Source organism: Aspergillus pseudonomiae (assembly GCF_009193645.1).
Source record: "Aspergillus pseudonomiae strain CBS 119388 unplaced genomic scaffold BDV37scaffold_28, whole genome shotgun sequence".
In the NCBI taxonomy this organism is placed as follows: Eukaryota; Fungi; Ascomycota; class Eurotiomycetes; order Eurotiales; family Aspergillaceae; genus Aspergillus; species Aspergillus pseudonomiae.
In genome coordinates, this window is record NW_022476020.1 from 160764 (window position 1) to 180029 (window position 19266).

General features: G+C 48.5%; 6 protein-coding genes across 6 annotated transcripts; 1 reads left to right on the plus strand and 5 right to left on the minus strand.

Moving 5' to 3' along the window:
- Window positions 1–247: 247 nt before the first annotated feature.
- BDV37DRAFT_105389 (uncharacterized protein) lies at window positions 248–1295 on the minus strand. The gene is made up of 3 exons (XM_032078252.1): window positions 518–1295; window positions 356–453; window positions 248–303 (listed from the first exon to the last, which is right to left on the minus strand). The coding sequence occupies exons 1-2, from the start codon at window positions 1112–1114 to the stop codon at window positions 406–408; spliced, it is 645 nt and encodes a 214-aa protein (XP_031942047.1). The 5' UTR covers window positions 1115–1295; the 3' UTR covers window positions 248–303; window positions 356–405.
- A 2091-nt stretch (window positions 1296–3386) lies between these two features.
- Window positions 3387–5141, minus strand: BDV37DRAFT_271184 (uncharacterized protein; the record flags this gene model as incomplete). The annotated part of the gene is made up of 4 exons (XM_032084685.1): window positions 3387–3796; window positions 4082–4085; window positions 4178–4949; window positions 5011–5141. The coding sequence occupies 4 exons, from the start codon at window positions 5139–5141 to the stop codon at window positions 3387–3389; spliced, it is 1317 nt and encodes a 438-aa protein (XP_031942048.1).
- Window positions 5142–6734: 1593 nt separating this feature from the next.
- Window positions 6735–8725, plus strand: gel6 (putative 1,3-beta-glucanosyltransferase). The gene is made up of 3 exons (XM_032078253.1): window positions 6735–7109; window positions 7169–7380; window positions 7437–8725. Exons 1-3 carry the CDS (start codon window positions 6974–6976, stop codon window positions 8448–8450), a joined length of 1362 nt encoding a protein of 453 aa, XP_031942049.1. The 5' UTR covers window positions 6735–6973; the 3' UTR covers window positions 8451–8725.
- Window positions 8726–9017: 292 nt separating this feature from the next.
- On the minus strand, window positions 9018–12398 carry BDV37DRAFT_246828 (protein kinase domain-containing protein). The gene has a single exon (XM_032081796.1). The coding sequence runs from the start codon at window positions 11739–11741 to the stop codon at window positions 9651–9653; it is 2091 nt and encodes a 696-aa protein (XP_031942050.1). The 5' UTR covers window positions 11742–12398; the 3' UTR covers window positions 9018–9650.
- Window positions 12399–13683: 1285 nt separating this feature from the next.
- On the minus strand, window positions 13684–14408 carry BDV37DRAFT_282532 (uncharacterized protein; the record flags this gene model as incomplete). The annotated part of the gene is made up of 2 exons (XM_032087072.1): window positions 13684–13887; window positions 14022–14408. The coding sequence occupies 2 exons, from the start codon at window positions 14406–14408 to the stop codon at window positions 13684–13686; spliced, it is 591 nt and encodes a 196-aa protein (XP_031942051.1).
- Window positions 14409–15382: 974 nt separating this feature from the next.
- On the minus strand, window positions 15383–19220 carry BDV37DRAFT_105515 (putative AT DNA binding protein). The gene has a single exon (XM_032078254.1). The coding sequence runs from the start codon at window positions 19045–19047 to the stop codon at window positions 15556–15558; it is 3492 nt and encodes a 1163-aa protein (XP_031942052.1). The 5' UTR covers window positions 19048–19220; the 3' UTR covers window positions 15383–15555.
- Window positions 19221–19266: the final 46 nt, after the last annotated feature.

Genomic DNA, 19266 nt, shown 5'->3' on the forward strand with positions numbered 1-19266 from the left:
ACAGCCCGAACAAGAACAAGAGACTGTCCCTCGGGCTGCGACTTTCCACCGGCGTTCTAGACCGGGCGGGCTTGGCCTGATTGGGGAATCCATGACACGAGGTCCAGTCGGAGGCATCGAATGCTTGTGCAGAAGATGCATTAACGTGTAATTATGTTTACCAGTAATTTTGGCCCTGTTCGAATTTTCCCCTATTGAATTTATTTAAGCATAATGTCCCTGCTCCTCTCCTGTCCATAACATGTCTGGTTTCGGGTTTCTGATTGCTATTTTCTGATATTGACCATGCTTACCTCCCCTAACCTATTGTAGAAGGGTGTTAATTATGGAGCACCACCACTGCAAGTCGCCTTACCCCTAGTAGGCCGCCGACCTGTCTAGGCCCTCATAGTGGCTGATCGGGGCTTAGCGTCCACAAGAAGCTGACGATACCGTAACGGGAGATACACGGACCTTCCAAAAAATCCCATCAGATTTTTTTGCCTCCCAAAGCCTGAGACCCACTTTCTGGCCTCACATTGGGGATAGACCCTTGGGAATGGAGAATGTTCGAGTACTGGTCAAGAGGTGGTTCAGGAAATTGGATGGGGTCTGGGATTAATGACTCTTGCTTGGATGGATGACTTGATATGATCTGAGTTTGGTGGCAGAAGGAGGATGACTTGGTGATCGGCCGGATCTGGAGTGCTCCCTCTTCTTTGTCTGGACCCTTTGGACGCTGTGACTCCGACCGGATACCTAAAAGTTGTTCTTGTATGCATCGGGTACAGAGCAAGTCACCACCGCTCTGGATCTCTCCGTAATACGGACCAGCATCACTTCTAGGTTCTCGATCACTGCTACCATATCTAGCAAGGCAGAAGACCGGTAGGAAGGCAATTGTACCACCTAAACTGGGAGTACCAGTGGTTTCGTTCAATCTGATCAATCCAAGCGGAAAATAGTCCCTGATCCAATCGCCCTTTCCGAGTTGGATGGAATGGAAAAACTCAGTCAATAGCGTATGGAATAGTTCAGTTTGACGAGACTTTCGGCACAACCGATTATCAGACCTCTGGGAATGTGCTGGGAAAAAAGCATAAATACACGACTCCCAGGTATTCCTGGAAGTCATATGGCTTAAGTCAGATAATAGCAGGTGAGTCTTATTCCTCTCTTGTCAACACTCATTGGTCGGCTCGAGTTACATATCGAACTGGCACAACTTCCATCCTTCCACCTCAAGTCTAGAATCCCCCAATTCCAAAATCCAGCAAATAGAAAAAGGTTAAGTCGGTAAAGGAACGATTGGAAACCAAACTGATCCATACGCCTCAGGAAAGCGGGAAAAGTAAAAGCAAAAAGTAACTACTAGTCTCTATTGAAATAAACTACTTATCGTCTTTGGGTGATTTTTTTTATTATTATTATTATTATTATTTCTTTTCTTTTCCCACCCAAGTTGTTGTGCCAGAGCAATTGAGAATTATTGACGTCGACATTCTTCCCCGCCCTGTCTCTCACGGGCTCTGATTGGGCCCATCCACCAATGGCTTGCATCGCCCGATCAAGTCTCCACTGCCGCTTGCAGGTGGATTGACGCCTAGACTCAAGTTCCGTGCTGCCGAAGAGATCCGCCTTGATCTGGCCTTTTGCTCACTTGTCCCCATCGCTGACCGCCTATGATTATTGGGCTGCCTTGTCATCGACCATGGTTACTCTGCTTACATACGTACAGTACATGCACAGGAGAAGCGAGAGCCAAGAAGACATAAGTACAGTACAGTACACAGCATCCATGGTAGCCCCAGCCCTAGTCAGGGCTCCTGTACTCCGTATGTCTGCGCAAATGGATCGGATCTATCTTGTACCTCCCTGTTAAGGAAATACATTGACCGTTGCAGATCTGGAAGACACCGGGGGGGAGGTTTGGTCATACTCCTCGTTGATTTTCTTTGTTTTGTCTCTTGAGCTTCGAATTCCCAAGACTACGGTCCTCTGTTGGTTGTTCTCTTCTTTGTTGATTGTTTGTCCTACAGGCGAGAAAGGTAAGTACAGATCGTTTCTGGATATCCTGACCGTTGGCTTCTTTGGGCAACATGCATGCAGTTTTAACTTCTGTGGGCTTGTCAGCCCGGTTATGCTCCGTATTTCTTATGGAATATGCCGGGAGCACCTGATATCATTCTCGCGATTTTCTTTTCCTTCGAATGGTCGGTTTCCTAATTCTCTCCTTTGAATGAGGGACTACATAAAATCCGTACCCGAATATGTACCTAATAGTGAAGAACAGTTAAACCACGCAAACCGAATACAAAGAGAAGAGAGGCAAAACGCCCGGGAAAAACAAAAGAAGTATCCTTGTAGAAGAAAAACAAAAACAAAAACAAAAACCACAGCCCGCCATTGATTCCATCCACAAGGAGTACTATGTCAGTAGTCGCAGGAAATCCAAACCCAAAAAAGAAAAAGAAATAACTTGCATTACGACTACCATTCACAGACACAATGCCGTCCAACCAACTACCATTTCCTATTTCCAATACCAAAATAAAGAAAAATAAGAGAGAGAGAGAGAGAGAGGGAGAAAAAAAAAAAAAAACCATGCCATTCTTACCCATCCATCCATGGAACCTCAAATGAAAGCCCTCCCTCCCTATATTATCCAAACCACCACCCCCAAGCGAAGAAAGAACCTCCTATCTTCAAACAAACCCCAACCAAGGAAACCTCGCGTGTCAGGTTGGACCTACAAAAGTATCAGATGCTGAGCCAGATCCCTGTCACTGGGATTTTCCCAATAAATGGTGTCCACATCCACCCACCCCCACTCATTATTAGCGATAGATTAGTTATTAAATATGTATTGGAGGGGGACGAGACTCGGTACGCAGAAATTGGACCCGGAAATTTACATAAACAAACAAATACGTCGTAATCAAATAAGAACAAGTTTTTATGTTGGGGTCTTTCTTTTTACTTTTTTTCTTCTCTCTTTTTGCCCACAATTTTCTTGTTCTCGGATGATGTCCCGTGTCTCCACAGTGACTTGTCTCAGATAGAGAGAGCGTTGCGTGGAGGTGATGTTGTTTGTTTGGCTGGGACAGTGGTGACGTCTTGCATTAGGGTTTTCTGGTTTCTGGTAGAGGTGGTGGTTGCTTAGAACAAGAGATTGATGGCATTTCTTGACCCGAGTTAAATTTCCCTGGTGGAGATATTCTGGGGATTAAAGGGGAGTTAGCGTTTTGTCACTGCGAGGGGTTGTCCAATTGGATGCAATAAGCAGCTTGTTTATTGTCTACGGAGTACTGGAGGTTATGGGATTTAGTTTCTTGAATAGTAGTAGGACCAGAGCATTGGATTATTTATTGATTTGCAATGTATACAAGATCCCTCCCATAATCATTTCAATCCTCCAAGATCGCATCAACCTCAACTTCAACTAACATTCTCTCATCCACGAATCCGTTCACTACAACCATAGTTGCAGCCGCGCCTACCCCCGGCTGGCTTGCACGCCCCAGCACCTCAGTGTATCCTTCCCCAACAGCTCCACAATCTTTGTGTTGACTGACAAACATCCTCACACGCACCACATTCTCTGCTCCTTTGCCGCCCAGGGCTTGAACTGCCCGAATGCATTCTTGCAAAGCCACGCGTGTCTGCTGACGGGCGTCCCCAGGAAAGAGAATTTGAGGGGCATCGCTTGGGGACGCAGGGTCGACGGCTGTAGTACCAGAAACGAAGATTTGTCGTCCATGCCGGACAGCTCGGTAATAGCCAATCTTCTCTTCGAACGGCGATGACGTCGCGTAGACTTGTTTGAGTGAGCCGGGCGCAGGGGTAGCGTGAGGGTCGAGATCAGTAGTGTGTGAGGCCATGGTGGTAATATTGCTTGGTAAACAGGCCGGATATGCAGAATATTTCCAAAGAACGCGAATACGTGCCAATTCCGTCCTTCCCAATGATATTTATGAGATACGAGGCCTACCATGAAAGTGAGTCATGCCAAGTATCCGGGCGAGCGCCTTCTTTCGGCGCTCATCCGTGTCTCCATACTATCCGACTAGCCCGAATTGGGTCGACCTGCAGGACTAAAGACATTCCTAACGTTATCAAATCGTTAGGGGCGCTAGTTTTGTTCGTCTAGAGGTCTAGACAATCTAGACCAGGCAACGATATGAGCTCAAGAAGTTACCGATCTTCTGCGGGGATCGCCGTGTCTGCGAGCATGGAATCTTTGTGGCCGATCTTGCCAATACGATGTCATGCAACGGCTACCCGCAACCTTGGAGAAGATCTTCTGCTCTTCTCCAGTCATTCGTGATGTAGCAGCAGACGGCTTCATCATAATTGGGTGGTTTGATTGCCGCGACGACTCACGACGGAAGTGAGCACAGGAATCATATGTTTGGGATTGGTGGCTTTGCCGATCCAACGCAGATCGGAGTTCCAGGCACTGCAGCACCAGCTGCTTGACGCCGTCGGTCAAAGCACATGCACGGTACTCGATGTCGGGCCAGAAATCATGGCCCCAGAAAGGATCTTCACGAACAGCTGTTTCTAGTGCCTCAAGCCAAAAGTCGAAGCTAGGCAACCGAGTTTTCCCGTGAAGCAGGTCCAGGCCTTGTAGGTGGTCGGACAGAAGGCAAGCCACGGCTACAAAACGAATCGTCGGCTCGGAATGTAAGACGTGCAGGACGATGCAAGCGGGGCATCGTTCGGTCAGGTACCAATCATGCTCCTCGGTGAGGATGCATTGAAGCCAGGCATAAGCACTGCGTGCTTCCCCTCGAAATGCCCGCTCCGACTCCGCTCCCTTGTGGCTGGGTAGTGCCCTGGCGGCGACGCGGGAGGCTTGGTGGTGAAGCAGAAACAAAGGGAGTAAGAGGGTGTGGATAATATCGCGATGCAGACGGAAGGACTCCTTGTCTTGATCGGAGCAAGAATGGCGATGGTGGGAGCAGAAGCTGCGGTGATGAAAGGTCAGCCACAATGGTACATCCCGGATGGGTATCCTTTCAAACATACCTCGGGGCATCCATGCCCATATCTTGGCGCCTCAGGTGCTCTCGAACCGTTATAAATGCCTCATTGCGATCAAGCTTCTCTCCATCCTTCCTGGAGATCCGAAATGGTGAGACAACGCCGCTAGTCGACATTCTGAAACAGTGAATGTATCGCAAGGATGCGTCCGGGTGAGTACCGGCTGAAGGAAAAAGCAAAACTCGAGACAATTGCGTCGACGATGAAAACGCACACTTGTCGCGTAATTGTAACTTTTTGGATGACGTCGACTACGGAAGGCGACCGATTCGGACAGACATAGAAATTGTGGAGGAGAGCCGTAGAACCACGGATCGCATGGTCCAGCACAATCGCTTTGTCGTCTGGAGATAATCGAGTGGAGGCGAAAGGTCGGGAGAAGGGAAAGAATGAAAAGGGAAAAGGAGAAGAATTGAAGGTATTTCGAGGAGCGTCGGTAGTACTAAATACTTAATAGTTCCATGCGATCTTTTTTAGGTCGAACAAGGAAATTCGCACGCATGCGGGAAGGGGGTGTTCCAAATCAGGTGAAGACCCGTCTTCCACGCAAGCACTCGTCGATCTTATTTTTAGTGTCACCGTTAACACATCTCCAACTCCTCCTTTTCATTAAATCGTTCATGAGCGCTCATCTCCGACGGTCTCCTAACTGTTTGAGATTCTTTCGATAGGTCTCGCACAGAGTACACAGCAGAATCCTTTCCTTCATTGTCGACTCCTTCACCCCCTTTTTTTCCCTCTTTCTCTGGCGGTCAGACTTCCTCCGAGCCGATTTTGTTTAATTGAAATGGCCCATTTGGGTACAGTTGATCCTAATTTAATTGCCTTGTGGGGCCCTCAAGGGTCTCGATCGAATTCCGAACCCCCTCGTCAATCCCCTCGTGCAGGCCATTATTGCATTAGTGGCAATGTTCCAAGTTTTCACGAGAAACAACATCCACTTCTCCATGAGACAAGTCACTAAGAACAGCACTAATTACGTCCGAAGTACGAAGTATAGTGAAACCAGTAGCCAGATGGCCCATTGTATCATCGGTCGACGGCTGAAGCAATCATTGACCTAGTTGCCTTAGGCAGGAATGCATCGGGCTAACACGGACATTGGAGTCCAGATCTCCCGGTTCTAATTGGTGCGTCCAAGTCGCTCGCTATCTCCATGAGGGACTTTTTCCGGCCGTGAACCATACAAAGTCCTGAATACTACACAAACGCCGTGATCGTTCAGGCCCTCCCCCATGGACACCTTAACTTCATTTGGGGAGGATCGTCTAGACACCCCGACGATCTTGGGCCATGCCAATTTTCACCCCATGTACTCGGGTTTGTGCGAGGATGACTTGACATTCCCCATGCGTTGCGACATTCTTCTCCTCCCAACGTCCCCTCGCTACATAGCACCTCCCCCTCTACGTATGTGCATTGTACATTCCTTAACCCCGCGGCAACATCTCAGATCAAGATTGCGATAGATCTCACTCTCTGATCTATCGCACACTGTCACACTGTGGCATTCTCAAGACGACAGTTTCGTTACAGAGTAGGCTAAGCAATGCCATCGACGTCATTCTACATCTCAGAAACCCGGCATGCATGTGTCTCCAGGGCAGACGGCAGCACGCCGTATGGCTGGAGGTAGGGGAAGCATACTAGATGCTATCATGAAGAATGGTATCGTTGTATGATCTTTCGCCGTTTAAAATAGACATGTTTTCTTCTCCGGTTGAGACAATAAGGCCTGAATTGTGTCAGACACTGGACGATCTCATTTATACCCATCTATTGTTGAATGCAGTCGCTCCTTCTTATTCAGTCCATAGATATCATATCATACTCGTCATTCAGATCTCCGCATACTGGAAACTCGGATGCACACACCTGTACATCTCGGAGGTGTCTTGAATTGAACTCCATCCTGTAACCCCTTCACAGCATTTACATCCCATAAGCCATGCGGCCGTTGTCCACTCTGTCTGCACTTGCTTGGCTGGGAGGTTTCCAAGCCTTACCAGTCGATGCGATACAGACCGTCTCCGTGGTTGGCTCCAAGTTCTTCTACGAGGATGGTACTCAGTACTTTCTGAAGGGTGAGCCTCCCTGGCGAATTGAATCCGCACTTTACACTAATTTGGTGCAATCCACGTAGGCATTGCTTATCAACTCATCCCGGAGGATCCCTTGGTTGACACCGCACAGTGCAAGCGCGATTTTGTTCGCATGGCCGAGCTGGGCACTAATGCAATCCGCGTTTACCACGTCGATCCCAAGGCTAATCATGATGGTTGCATGGAGGCACTTGCGGCCGCAGGAATCTACCTCTTCGTGGATCTAGACACATTCGATACGTCAATCAACCAGGTCAGGACTCGCATAGACATTAGTTGGGTAGAGCCCATGCTGACTTCCACATCTAGGACAAACCACAGTGGACACATTCCCAATTCGATTGCTATAAGGCTGTGTTGGACGAATTCCAAAAATATAACAACACCGCCGGTGTATTCGTCGGCAACGAGGTCATCAACACTAGGGAAGGTTCGGCCGCCGCCCCGTATGTCCTGGCCGCCGCGCATGATATCAAATCGTACCGCAACGAAAAAGGCTACCGGGACATCCCGGTTGGTTACTCAGCAGCTGATATTGCAGAACTGCGACCCATGCTGCAAAATTATCTCGCTTGTCGTCCCGAGTCTGCTGACCGACTGGATTTCTTCTCACTTAATGCCTATGAGTGGTGTGGTCCCTCATCGTACGAGACATCCGGCTACAAGAGACTTCAGAGCCATGCAAGCGACTACCCTATCCCGATCTTCTTCTCAGAAACAGGCTGCAACGTGGCACGGCCACGGACCTTTGAAGACCAGGCTGCCATTTTCGGTCCTGAGATGTCAAATACTTGGTCTGGCTCTATTGTCTATGAATGGATCCAGGAGGCCAATGACTACGGTCTGGTCAAATATGGTCCACCCTCAGGCGCCTCACCCGCCAAAATGCTCGTACAGGATGGCTTTACTCGCCAAGGAGAACCTATTCCGGTGGATCCCGACTTCCACAACCTGAAAGCGCAATGGGCTAGGTTAAGGCCTACTGGAGTAGCCTTGTCGGACTACATGAAATCGACTTCCACTATTAGGCCTGCATCTTGCCCCACTTCGACACCAGGTGGATGGGCCGTGGATTCTCACCAACCTCTTCCCACTCTTCAACGAGCTACCTCGGGCGTGGTAGGTGCCGGTCCAAATCCTGGTTCCAAGTCTGGGCCTGATTCGGGATCGCGTCCAGAGCACCTTGCAGCACGTGTGACTTCAGCTGCACTCTCCAATCGTGCCGTCAATAGCGCATCCTCGGAAATGAGGAGCTTTGATCGTTTTGCAGGCGGATCCCTTTTCCTCTGCATGTCGATCGGTGCCTTAGCTCTGTGGCTCTAATGACCATGTTGGATGACTAACGCTAGCGTTGCCTCTCCGTTTTTCTTTCTGATTCCTTGTCCCAGAGACAGTCCAGTTGTTACGTGAAGCACTGCTGTCAAAAAACCACCTTTACACGTTCTAGTTCTTCAAATAGCATCATAGGTGCAGGCTCGCCTGGCAGACTGAAATCCACTCATTTCATGCAATGATCGCTACTCTAGATGTCATTCTAATGATAGCTGACAGGTTCCCTTTCAACAAAAAAATACGGTACTAAGCGTCAATAAATCATAGTTCAAAGCAGTACCAATACATATACATTACCTTTAGTCCAAATGCATATATGCATGCATAATGTACAAAACCCAAATAGTAGTTCTGACTATTGATTTGTCACTTTGAGTTTTGCCCAATGGGGTTACAAGGAAAGAAAGAAAGAATATACGGTGTAAGGGGGGGCAGACAATCGATTTCTCTCGGCAGACGCGACTAAGCGGTCTCTCTTTCTCCCCTTCTCTTCCACTTCGTCGGAAAGAAATCAAAGAATTAAAATGGGAAATGTAAAGTATGAATGATAACCTCTCTTTTCAAGCGCACGTGCTTTGGGTCTTGGTTTGCGGTGGAATAGATGTGTTGTTTTTGGAGGTTGTCTGGGTTACCGGGTATAGAGTCTATGTAGGTACTAGTAGCTTTGTCGTTATACATTTTGGGGTTGATGTATTGGATAGGTACATTGTGTGATGATGGATTCTGGCATACAAATGAGAGGCTAGACAATTATCGTGCAAAGATTTGGCATAGAACTTGTTTCTGAATTATTATACTATGCATATCCCCATTAGATCTAATCGAGCATCCCCCATATTCATATTTCATCGTTGCGCGGAACAGAACATATACAACCAAAGAGAGCATGACGCATAAAACCAAGAGAGGCAGGGAAAATAATATAAGAAAATATGATAAAGAATATCACGAAAACCACCCGGAACTGCGTATGTAGCTAGAAATACAATATAAAAATATGCTTGAAAAGCGCTTGGAGTAAGGGTATTGAATGAAGGTAGGAACGAAGGAAATTGATACAAATTCGAAAGAAAGGGTTCAGGAAAGTGTGTCGTGAAGTACATTAAAAAGGGGGTGAAAAAAAAGAGAAAGAGAGGGAGGGAGTATAAAGTACGAATAGGTGGAATGGCTAGAAGCGACTGATACTGTCACTCAAATTGCCATTCTGTAATTCCAAGATGGATCGTACCAGGGGGCTGCATCTGAGTCAGTGTACCGGCGACTCTCCTGGTCTGTGTCACTGTTCTCGGAATAGGCCACCGTAGGGCCAGAGAGGTTGAAGCCAGCCACAGAAGGTGATGGGGAGGGAGTAAATCCTGTAGACCCCTCTGAGTAAATAGGAGAGTTCGTCGCTACAGATAGAGGTGAGTGTGGTGATGCTGATCTGGAAATCGAGGGAACAGTGAGTCTTGGTGTTGTTGCATGTGGCCCCCCGTGTAATCGACCCTTCGGGTTTCTGGTATGACACTGTAGGCGTGAGGAGCAGTGCATATTAGCTACTCTGCCTAGTTGGTGCATTATCACAGAGAAGTGATGTTCAACTTGATATGCGGAGGGTCGATCGGCGGGCTCTTTATTCAACATGTTCCGTACTACAGCTAGCATTGGTCGAACAGCCTGGAACACAGGGTCTTTTTGCTTTTTCGAGTCGTGATCCAGAAGAGTAATCCATGAGGTGACTTGGTTAAGGTTTCGATCCAGATGGAAGGAGCAATCAGCAACGCCTCCTCCACGGCCGGCGGTTCGATTCTTCGCCCCGCGATGATGGGCAAATGCAGAAATCTTGCGCTTACAAAGGTGGGTGAATATATCCAGAATTACTGCCCCGAGAGAGAAGATATCTGAAGCTTCCGGGTCAGTTTGATGTGATTCCCATGTGTGGACTACGGCCACACTGGAATTTGTACCTGGCAAACCAACCGGGTTCGTCACTGAAGAGGCACGGTTCGAAGAAGATCCCGATGAGCTAGAAGAAGTGATAGAGGGCGTGTATAATATAGGCCGTTTGATGGAGGGTATGACGCGTTTACGAGCACTCCCATTGCTGGATCCCGAAGAGGACGACGCAGCAAAGGAAAACCGAGATCCAGGAAGACCAACACGAATGGCGGTGCTCTGAGAAGCCATTGAACCAGATCTTGGGCTAACAGACTCATGTTCCGCCCGGTGTGGTCCTTTCAATATTGACAGGTTTAGCTTCATTGGATGCGCAGACTGCTTCCGAGCTGTACGCCCACCCGATGGGAGGTCAACTCGTTGTGGACCTGCTTGCTGGACACTAGCTGAGCGTACCCAGCGTTCTGGAGCACCATACTGATATGACTCCACGTCATCTACCTTGACTGGAGGTAACAGGGTATCGAGAGCTTCGAATTGGCCCAGAAAGACTCTGTAATCTTCATCAATGAGTACGTTCGAAGGGCGAATGGCGCCATGAACCTGACCATGCGCATGGAGCCATGAAAGCCCATTTGCGAGACAATGTGGCCAATTAAGCAAAAATTCTCGGCGTTGGGCTTTGGGGAGACGCTTGAAGTGCGACGGAATATCGGTGAGGAAAGACATCAAAGTGCGTTCGTATACACCCGTGAAAAGGATACACACAGTTTTGTCGACAAAATAAGCCCCGTATATCGAATATACATGGTCATGCGCCAGTCGTCTCAACGACTTAATCTCTTCAAGTACCTCATCTTCTTCGAAAAAATGCGGTGCCCCTCCAATTGTAACTTGCGTCCGCAAGTAAACTCGACAGACAGCACTAGCTAAGACAACCCTTTCAACACCCTCTCTCACAAGGGCTGTTCCAGTTCGCAGAAGCTCCACGGGGACGCCCTCATTCTCCGTATATTTTACGTAGTCGCCTTCGCCAATTCCGCGGACAATGAAACGCCATTGGGCAAGGAAGAACTTTGATTCCAAGGAAGGGTCTTCGTTTTCTGGCGAAAGGTGAAGGCGATCGACGCTGTGAGCCGCAATAGGCAGATCCGAGTCATCAAATGACTCATCTACCAAGGCGAAAATGCGATCTGGAATCCCGATATCGACCAAAATGAGAAAAAGTCTCCCCGCCTTGGAGAGAATCCAGTCGAGGTACGTCTCGCTAGTCAGGCCCTCTCCCCAGGGCAAAGGCTCCACGAGGCGGTGCAGGATGTTGGACGGTAGATGACCGAAGACATATTCTGAGGATAGTGTAGCTTTGATTCTATCCTCGGGCCACCAAAGAGACGTTGTGACCGACATCGTGTACACTCATGGCGCATCGGCCGAGGCGGATGACTGCCGGGGAGGGACACTAATATAAGTGGTTCAAGGTAAGTTCAGTCTAGTAAGGCAAATAGCTTTACTGTAGACGCCACTAAATGAGTACTATATAAGAGGTCATGCAATAGATTGGAAAGGGAAACAATAACAGAATGGGAAATAGACATCGGCTCTTCGTCAAAAGGACGAGAGACCATCATTAGTGGACACAAAGCTTATCAAGCGCACCGCAAGGGGTATCCGCGGTATTATTGAAAAAAAAGCCGGTCGATAGTACGGAGTAGTCACTAGGGCATTAGAGTATGACAGAAGAGGGGAATCTTCAATGGACGGACTCCACGATGGCGTACCCAATGGCATATCAGGATGATCAGAGGATGTCATATGCTTCCATATTCAATAGCCCTTGGAATAAAAGAAATATGGAGGCACGGTCACGTTAAAGATAGTAATCTAATATTGAGGTGACAGCCGTTTCATGATGGGCGACCAGAGAAGATAGCTGTGGCCAACGGTTCATGAAACTTCATGGAGAATGGGGAGGTCTGGAACTAAGTGGATATATCGAGTCTTGGGGCAGTGGAGATGCTCCCTGTCCAAGAGGGAGCAGTAAGCGGATGATAGAAGGACGATTGATACTCAATACTAGTAGATAGATAGGACATCACGACTGAAGATAAGCTAATGAGCGTTGATGGATCACGGGGTACGCCCTAAGCCCCAATTGGTTTGCTCCGAGTCGCTATCGCATGATCAGTAACAATCCTCATTGTGAGCCATCATAAGCCTGAACAATCATCACTATCTATTTTCCCCGATTCTTGATATTAACGGATTGCCGCCGTTAGACAAGGCGTCTCAGATCAAGCCATAATCCCATGAAAACCGGGCGCTAATCTGATTGTCGGGTCTAGAAAAACCCTCCTGTCAACTGTAGTTAATTTAGAACCACCAGGCTGGATTCAAGCTACATCATGCAAGTGAGGTCCTTCTTTGGGCAGCCAGTCGTCAGCCTTGGATGCAAGCTTATCAGTTGACAGCATTAGCAGGCTGACTTACGCTATTAGTCACTTAATGAGCCAAGAGATAAGGCCGGGTCATCGATCAGTTCACCCAAGTCAATAGGGTTTGACCAGCTTCCCATATGATCCAGTTTCGAAATCCTTCTTGAACTGAGAAAGGGCACAGCCTCAGAAGTGACTGTTGATCGCGAAATCCAAATTTTGGTCCTTTCGCCGCCGTCCGCGCTTCTTATCTTCCTCCGCGGTATTCTCCGCCTGTCAACGAAGGATGTTGCTTTTGGCGGCTCCAGTTTTTTTGAGATCAGCATCAACTATAGAAAGTATGATAATGTGCCTCTTTAACTCCTCGGGCTGTCATTATGGTGATCAGGTTCTAGTATACGTCATAGCACGGTAGTTATACGAGTAATCCATGTCCCCGTAGAGAAAGGGCCTTTCTTCCCTAACAATATAATAAGTTAGTGGATCGATAGATCCATAGAAAGTGGGACATGATCGACTCTCGGGGTATTATCCATAAATAATTTGACCCTGACTAAGTAAATCTCAAGATTACGATTCATTCATTCATGGCTATGTAGGTATATACAATCCATATTGGATATTAGTAGACAAAAGGGTAGCAACAAGATATTTGAAGAAATGAAATGTATATCAACCACAAGTAATCTGGGCGAAGGCAATCAAAGGTCGCATCATAAGAATCTGTAGAATTGTCAGCTTCCCAGTACATCCTAGCAATGACCGATGTCTTCTTCTACTTTTTCTCTTTTTCTTTTCTCTTTTTTTTTTTTTTTTTTTTTTTTTTTTTTTTTTTTTTTTTTTTTTTTTTTTTTTTTTTTTTTTTTTTTTTTTTTTTTTTTTTGTTTTTCTTTCCCCATGACAATACCAGATTGCCCTCAGTAGAAATCACCAGTATGGCGTTTCCGTAAGCGTCGCACTCTACTACTAGCCCGATGGGCATTAGCGTCGACAGGCTGTTCCTCAGAGGACCGGCGTCTATTCCAAGCCTTCCGAAAATGTTGCTGCTCGTCATCCTGCTGTTTAGCTCGATGGACAAGGAATTCCTCATGAGCTTCCTTCTCTTCCGTCAAGGCCTCGATCTAAACAATCCCAAAGTGATAACTATCAGTACTTCATGCATCCATAACGACGCAGACGAAATATCTCTTGATTCCGAAGTGGAAACAAGCAAAAAATTAAGAAAAGCAACGGGCAGAAAAAAAAAGATACATACATAAGATAGCCACAACTCTTGCTCCGAGCTCCAGGCTTTCTGACACCTCCCCAGCTCGCTCCGTGCAATAGCCAAGTCGCGCTCTTGCTCTGCTGTCCATCGGCATCTGTCGCAGACAATGCTAGCCCAGCTTACAACCCGTACCAATCGAGATCGGCTACTGCTGCTGCTGCTGCTGCTGCTGCTGCCGCCATGATGCAGGTCCAGCTCGCTTGCGTTCACCGCCATCTCGGAGCCGGTTGATTGGGAGTCATCATCGTGGCAATGCACTGTGACTTCAATCGAGGGGGAATCGTCGATTCCTTTGCCCTTCCAGATGGAACGTTCTGGACGTTTAGTCAGGTAGGGGAGGCGGAAGATGTACCGAACGGTGCTGGCCACTCTCATCTTGGTATGTATAAAAATCTTCGGGTTCGGACGAAAGCTCCTACAAAGAAAGAACAAACAGGAGTAAATTGGCTTCTTGGAACTTGCCGCTTTCTCTTTTTAGGGATATTGCTCCAGTTTATATGTATGAGTATGTACTTTTTACTCGGGATGGCTTCGAATACAGGTCACTGCACTGGGCCATTCACAGCTTGAATACAGCCTAATACGGCCTAGATCACAGGTTAGGCTTCAAGAAACAAGGACATCAGGCTCTAGATGGGGCTATTACTACGTCGACAATCCTGTTTGGCTGGGGACCACTGCCCGCAGTTTGGTCAAAACTACAACGGGACTGTTCGTCCCAAGAGTGGAGAGAGATGGGGAAAAAGTCGGAACAAATCGCCAAGCCATCATGTTTCATGCGCTGCAAAATAAGAAACCACATCCTTGGGATAGGAAACGTGGCGATCAAACTTTGCCTGGGTAAGGGGGGCGGCCGGGAATGGTGTTGAGCAAATCATCACCGTCCAAACCCCCGAAATTGGATAACTCATATGTACCAGTTGCCAGCGAAATATACAGCATCACAGATGTTCATACATGGTTTTTCATCATTGCCGTGCGACTTTCCCGACATATGTACTATACCTAGCACGCAGATCTCCAAAGTAAACGTGGCCAGCCAAAGGAGACAAAAGGAGCAGCGTAAGCGTAAATAAGAAGGGCCCTTTGAAGACTGTGAACCCCATGCGAAGAAAGAGATATAAGCCCTACAGGTTTCATGAGCCAACCATGCGATCGCAGTCCAGGAAAGGACATAGATCCCAGCACAAGGTTGAAACTCTTCAAGCAGCTGACTCTTGTACACCAACAAAATCACTTATAGATAAAAGAAACTTAGGGGGAATCTTAAACAATCCAAATGCCATCACAAACAAAAAAAAACTGAGAAGCCAAAATCAAATGCGAGCGAGTGATTCAACGGCAAAGTATCCACCCATTCGCTCGCCAACCCGTGTAGTCCCGAAAATTCTCTGCAAGCAACACCCAAGAAACGAGGCTTCATTCGTTACACAAAAGCAAGAGCCAATCGTCATCCAACTGGACGCTGAATCCAGGAAAAGAAACCAAGAAAAAGAAATATATTCGCTGATTTGGGCAGTCGTCAGTACCACGAACTGGTAGGGGCACGACTTCTTCTCGAATGCCCCGCTGTTGATTGCTCGGCGTGCAGTCGTGCTTTCATCTCTTCCCGAATCTGTTCGCCAATAATCACGCTGATCAGTCTTCGATGCAAGTCGGCTTCTGTCCAGCCAACTTGGCCTGTTCCACCGGCCTGTAGGTCGGCCTTTGCCAACTCCTGCACGAACCTGTCAATAATCGCAAACTGGCGTTCCGTGATGGGAACCCCATGTAAGCCGTCTGACGTCCATATCCAATCACCAATGATTTCCGAACGCCCTGGACCAGGGTAGTAAAGGAAACGTTCCGGGTGTCTTTTGGCCAGGCGATAAAGACGACGGAGGAGGATGTAGTGATCGTCGGAGAAATATCCAGAGACAGCCAACGGCAAAGGGCGATCATACGTATCGTCTTTTGCTTTTACATTTGGCGACTTGTCGTCTAACGCGCTAGAAAAGCGCTGTTGTTCATGGCCCCGATGCGGCCTTGGCGTTTCCTCCATGTAGTTTTCTTCCACGTTTCTCGAGTGAGACCCGTAATCATCTTCGTCTTCCGAAGCTTCGTCATATACAGATAGAGCAGGCTCCTCGATTGATTTTCTTTTTGGTACTCTCAGCCACTGAGGCGTAAGATTAGTAATCTTTTGGAGCCAGGATGATGCTTGTTGTCCGGTAGCGGAGGGCTGCGGACGTTCGGGGGTGAGGACAGGTGTCTCGTGAGCGGTTTGTGGTTCAGGCGAAACTGCATCTGAAGGGTTCTGGTCGCCATGCCCTTGTAGCCACAAATCCGAGTGTTGTCTTGCATTTTCAAAATTCGTAGTTGGATCCAACTGGAACGTCTCTTCCCCTAGGCCTCTCTGGGGACTTGACGCCAGATAATCCTCTGACTGCGGAGGTTCTTCAAATAGGTGATGCTCCTCATCCTGCATCGCTCCCTGCATTTCTTCTTCCTCGTATTCATCCTCCATTGCCTCCTCGCTTTCGGACCCTGCGGCTGACTGTGGCTGCTCGGCATCTCGCCCGTTTTCTGTACTTGGGGGGCTGCTCTGCCCGTAGTAATAATGCGAGCGTTTGGGGGTAGCCCCTGGGCGCAACAAAGCGGAAATATCAACATCCTGTTCTCGTAGCTCTTTAATTCGCGACTTGCCCAGAAATGGCACCTTGTCGTGAGCATTGGTCCAGTAGGCTGGAGAATAAGAATTACCGACAGCACTTCGTTCAGATATCGAGCTATTTGATTGAGGACTAGACTCCTGCTTGTTGTCGTCTAGGTTTTGATGACGATACGAAACAGACGAGCGGTCCGAAAGATCGCCTCTATCATTAGCTTCTTGTTGCCAGATATCTTCGTACCCATCATCTTCGTCTTCATCCTCTTGCTCACTAAAGTGATCATCTTCAGGTTTGCCATGTACTGATGGCGCATCTGCGTCTCCACGGTCGATGCCAGAGCCCCACTCAGGCTCTTCATCAGCTTCAGGAGCAGCTATGCCACCCTCAGGGCTCGGGGGGCCACTCACATCACTGTCAATGACAATGACTTGGCTTGAGTTGGCCATCTGAATTTCGCGGCTAATAGCTTCCCTTTCCCGTTGCCATTCTTCCATCCGGCGCCTCATCTCTGAGCCTGGTGTATCGTAGTCGCGTAATCCACCAGGTTCCCGCGATGGCTCCCGAGACCCGCTTGCTTCACTCAGGCCTTTTGGCGTGGTTTCTGCGATAGTTTCCATCTCAGAGACTTTCCTTGCGTTCTCGATCTCTGCCTGCACTCGTCGCTTCGCGATCTCTTGGCCAAATTTCAAGGCCGACTGTAAGTCACGTTGTATTTCTGAGTCGAAGTCGCTGAACAGCAGCTCTAATCGTTTCCTAGAAGTCTCTAAGCTGGATATCTGGTCTTGCGACTCGCGTATCTCCGGACTTGACAGAAGACCCTCGGTATATCCCCTGTCGTACGGACGCCTTAGAGCGCTCTCGAGAGCAATACCCACACGGACTAACCTCACGAACCTAGCTATCGGTCGTCGCCGCCGTCCAGTAGAGGTTTGAACCGGAACAGGGGCTGGAGAAGTAGGTGGAGAATATGTCCTAGCGGGCCTGTAGTCCACAGTACCCTTCTCTTGTGCCAAAGTCGATGGTTCAACTTGTGTTATAAGGCCAGCATCTTCTTCATTGGCCTGATTTCGGATGGAGGATTTCCGCCTCAAAACACCGTTATTTTCTCGCTCCAGAAACGGCTTTAAGGCGCCCTTTGCCACTTGAGAGTTGGCGCTGAGTCCATGTTGTTTAGCCGATGGTAATGTATCCAGTGAAACCATGCTAAACCCTTCACTCTCCATTATAGAATCAAATTCTCTGTGTTCATCAGTAGGGTCGTTTGTAGCATAAACTCCGCTTTCGCGGAAGCGGTTACGCGAAACTGAGCTTTGCGCCTCTCGGTCTTGTCTTTCCTCATCTACTAATGATGAGGATGTTGGGGTGGGGTAGAGACGAGGCGGCCTAGGTGTACGACCAGCGTATATGGTGTTGTCTGGAGAGAAAATTTGGCTCTCCCGGGAAGGGGAAGGCATTTTTGATGGTGTTGAATGTATATTCTCGTCGTTCTGCATATAGGCATCATCCACATAATCGACATTTGGCGTATCATAGGTACGTTCATCTTCAACTTGAGGACTCTGATCCTGCGGGTTATCATCAAGTTGCTCCATCTGAACGTCACCCTCGAAGGGTTCCGCATAGCCTTGATCATCCGGCAAGTCATCGTCAGATTCCTCATCTGCAGCAAGGTTCAGGGGAGCCCAACTTGGCTCGGGCTCGACAACGGATGGCTCAGCTATCTGACTGTTTGCCACCTGCGCGCCAACGTTGTCTACGGGATCCTGCGCCGGAAGATATTTCCTAGGTCTGCCTCGCTTCCTCTTTTGCGCACTTGCGCCTCCTGGGCCAGGAGTATGACCAGGGCTCCCCCCATTCGGAGTCGTACTTTGCACCGTCATGTCTGACTTCCTCGGGCGCCCGCGGCGTTTCTTGGGGGTCTGCTCCATGGTGTCTGCTTCATCCTTCAGCGGCACTTTGGTTGTCATGGTAGAATTCCGGGGGCGTTTGCGCGAAGGGCTGCCTTGGTCCATTTCCTCGTCTTGTGTTGCCTCCAATGTCACTCGAATCCTCCACGGACTCACGTTCCCGTCGGGCTGCACCTTTTCAGGGGAAAGGGGCTTTTGCCGGCCGTTCATTGTCCTTGACGGAGACCCGGGGAGCACCACATCGTCGAAGCGGATAGAATGCGAACTTTTTGTAGGACTCAGGCTGATGCGCCTTCTGCTTTTGGCGAAGCGCGGCGTCTGAAGGAGTTTGAAATTTGCAGGCGACATGACGCTTTGGCGCCCGGAGAACGGTTTGAACGGGGAGGAAACCAAATACTCGACGTCGCCAGGTGGCCCAAGAATGTCCGGTGAAGAGCTAGAGCTACGGAAGGACATAACGACATGCAACAAGCGATAGGATCTGGGATGTCTCTCGACCCCAGTCGCGTTTCATCAGGCAGGGACAGGTTAACGGATTTCTCGAAGAACGTTGCAATTATACAAAATTTTCCATCGTTTTCGTAGCAGGGCTACCTGCAAGAGGTCTGGACTTCTATAGGAATGATGATGATAAGCCGATAATCGCGGGGAAGCAGAGCAACCGCAGAGCATAAC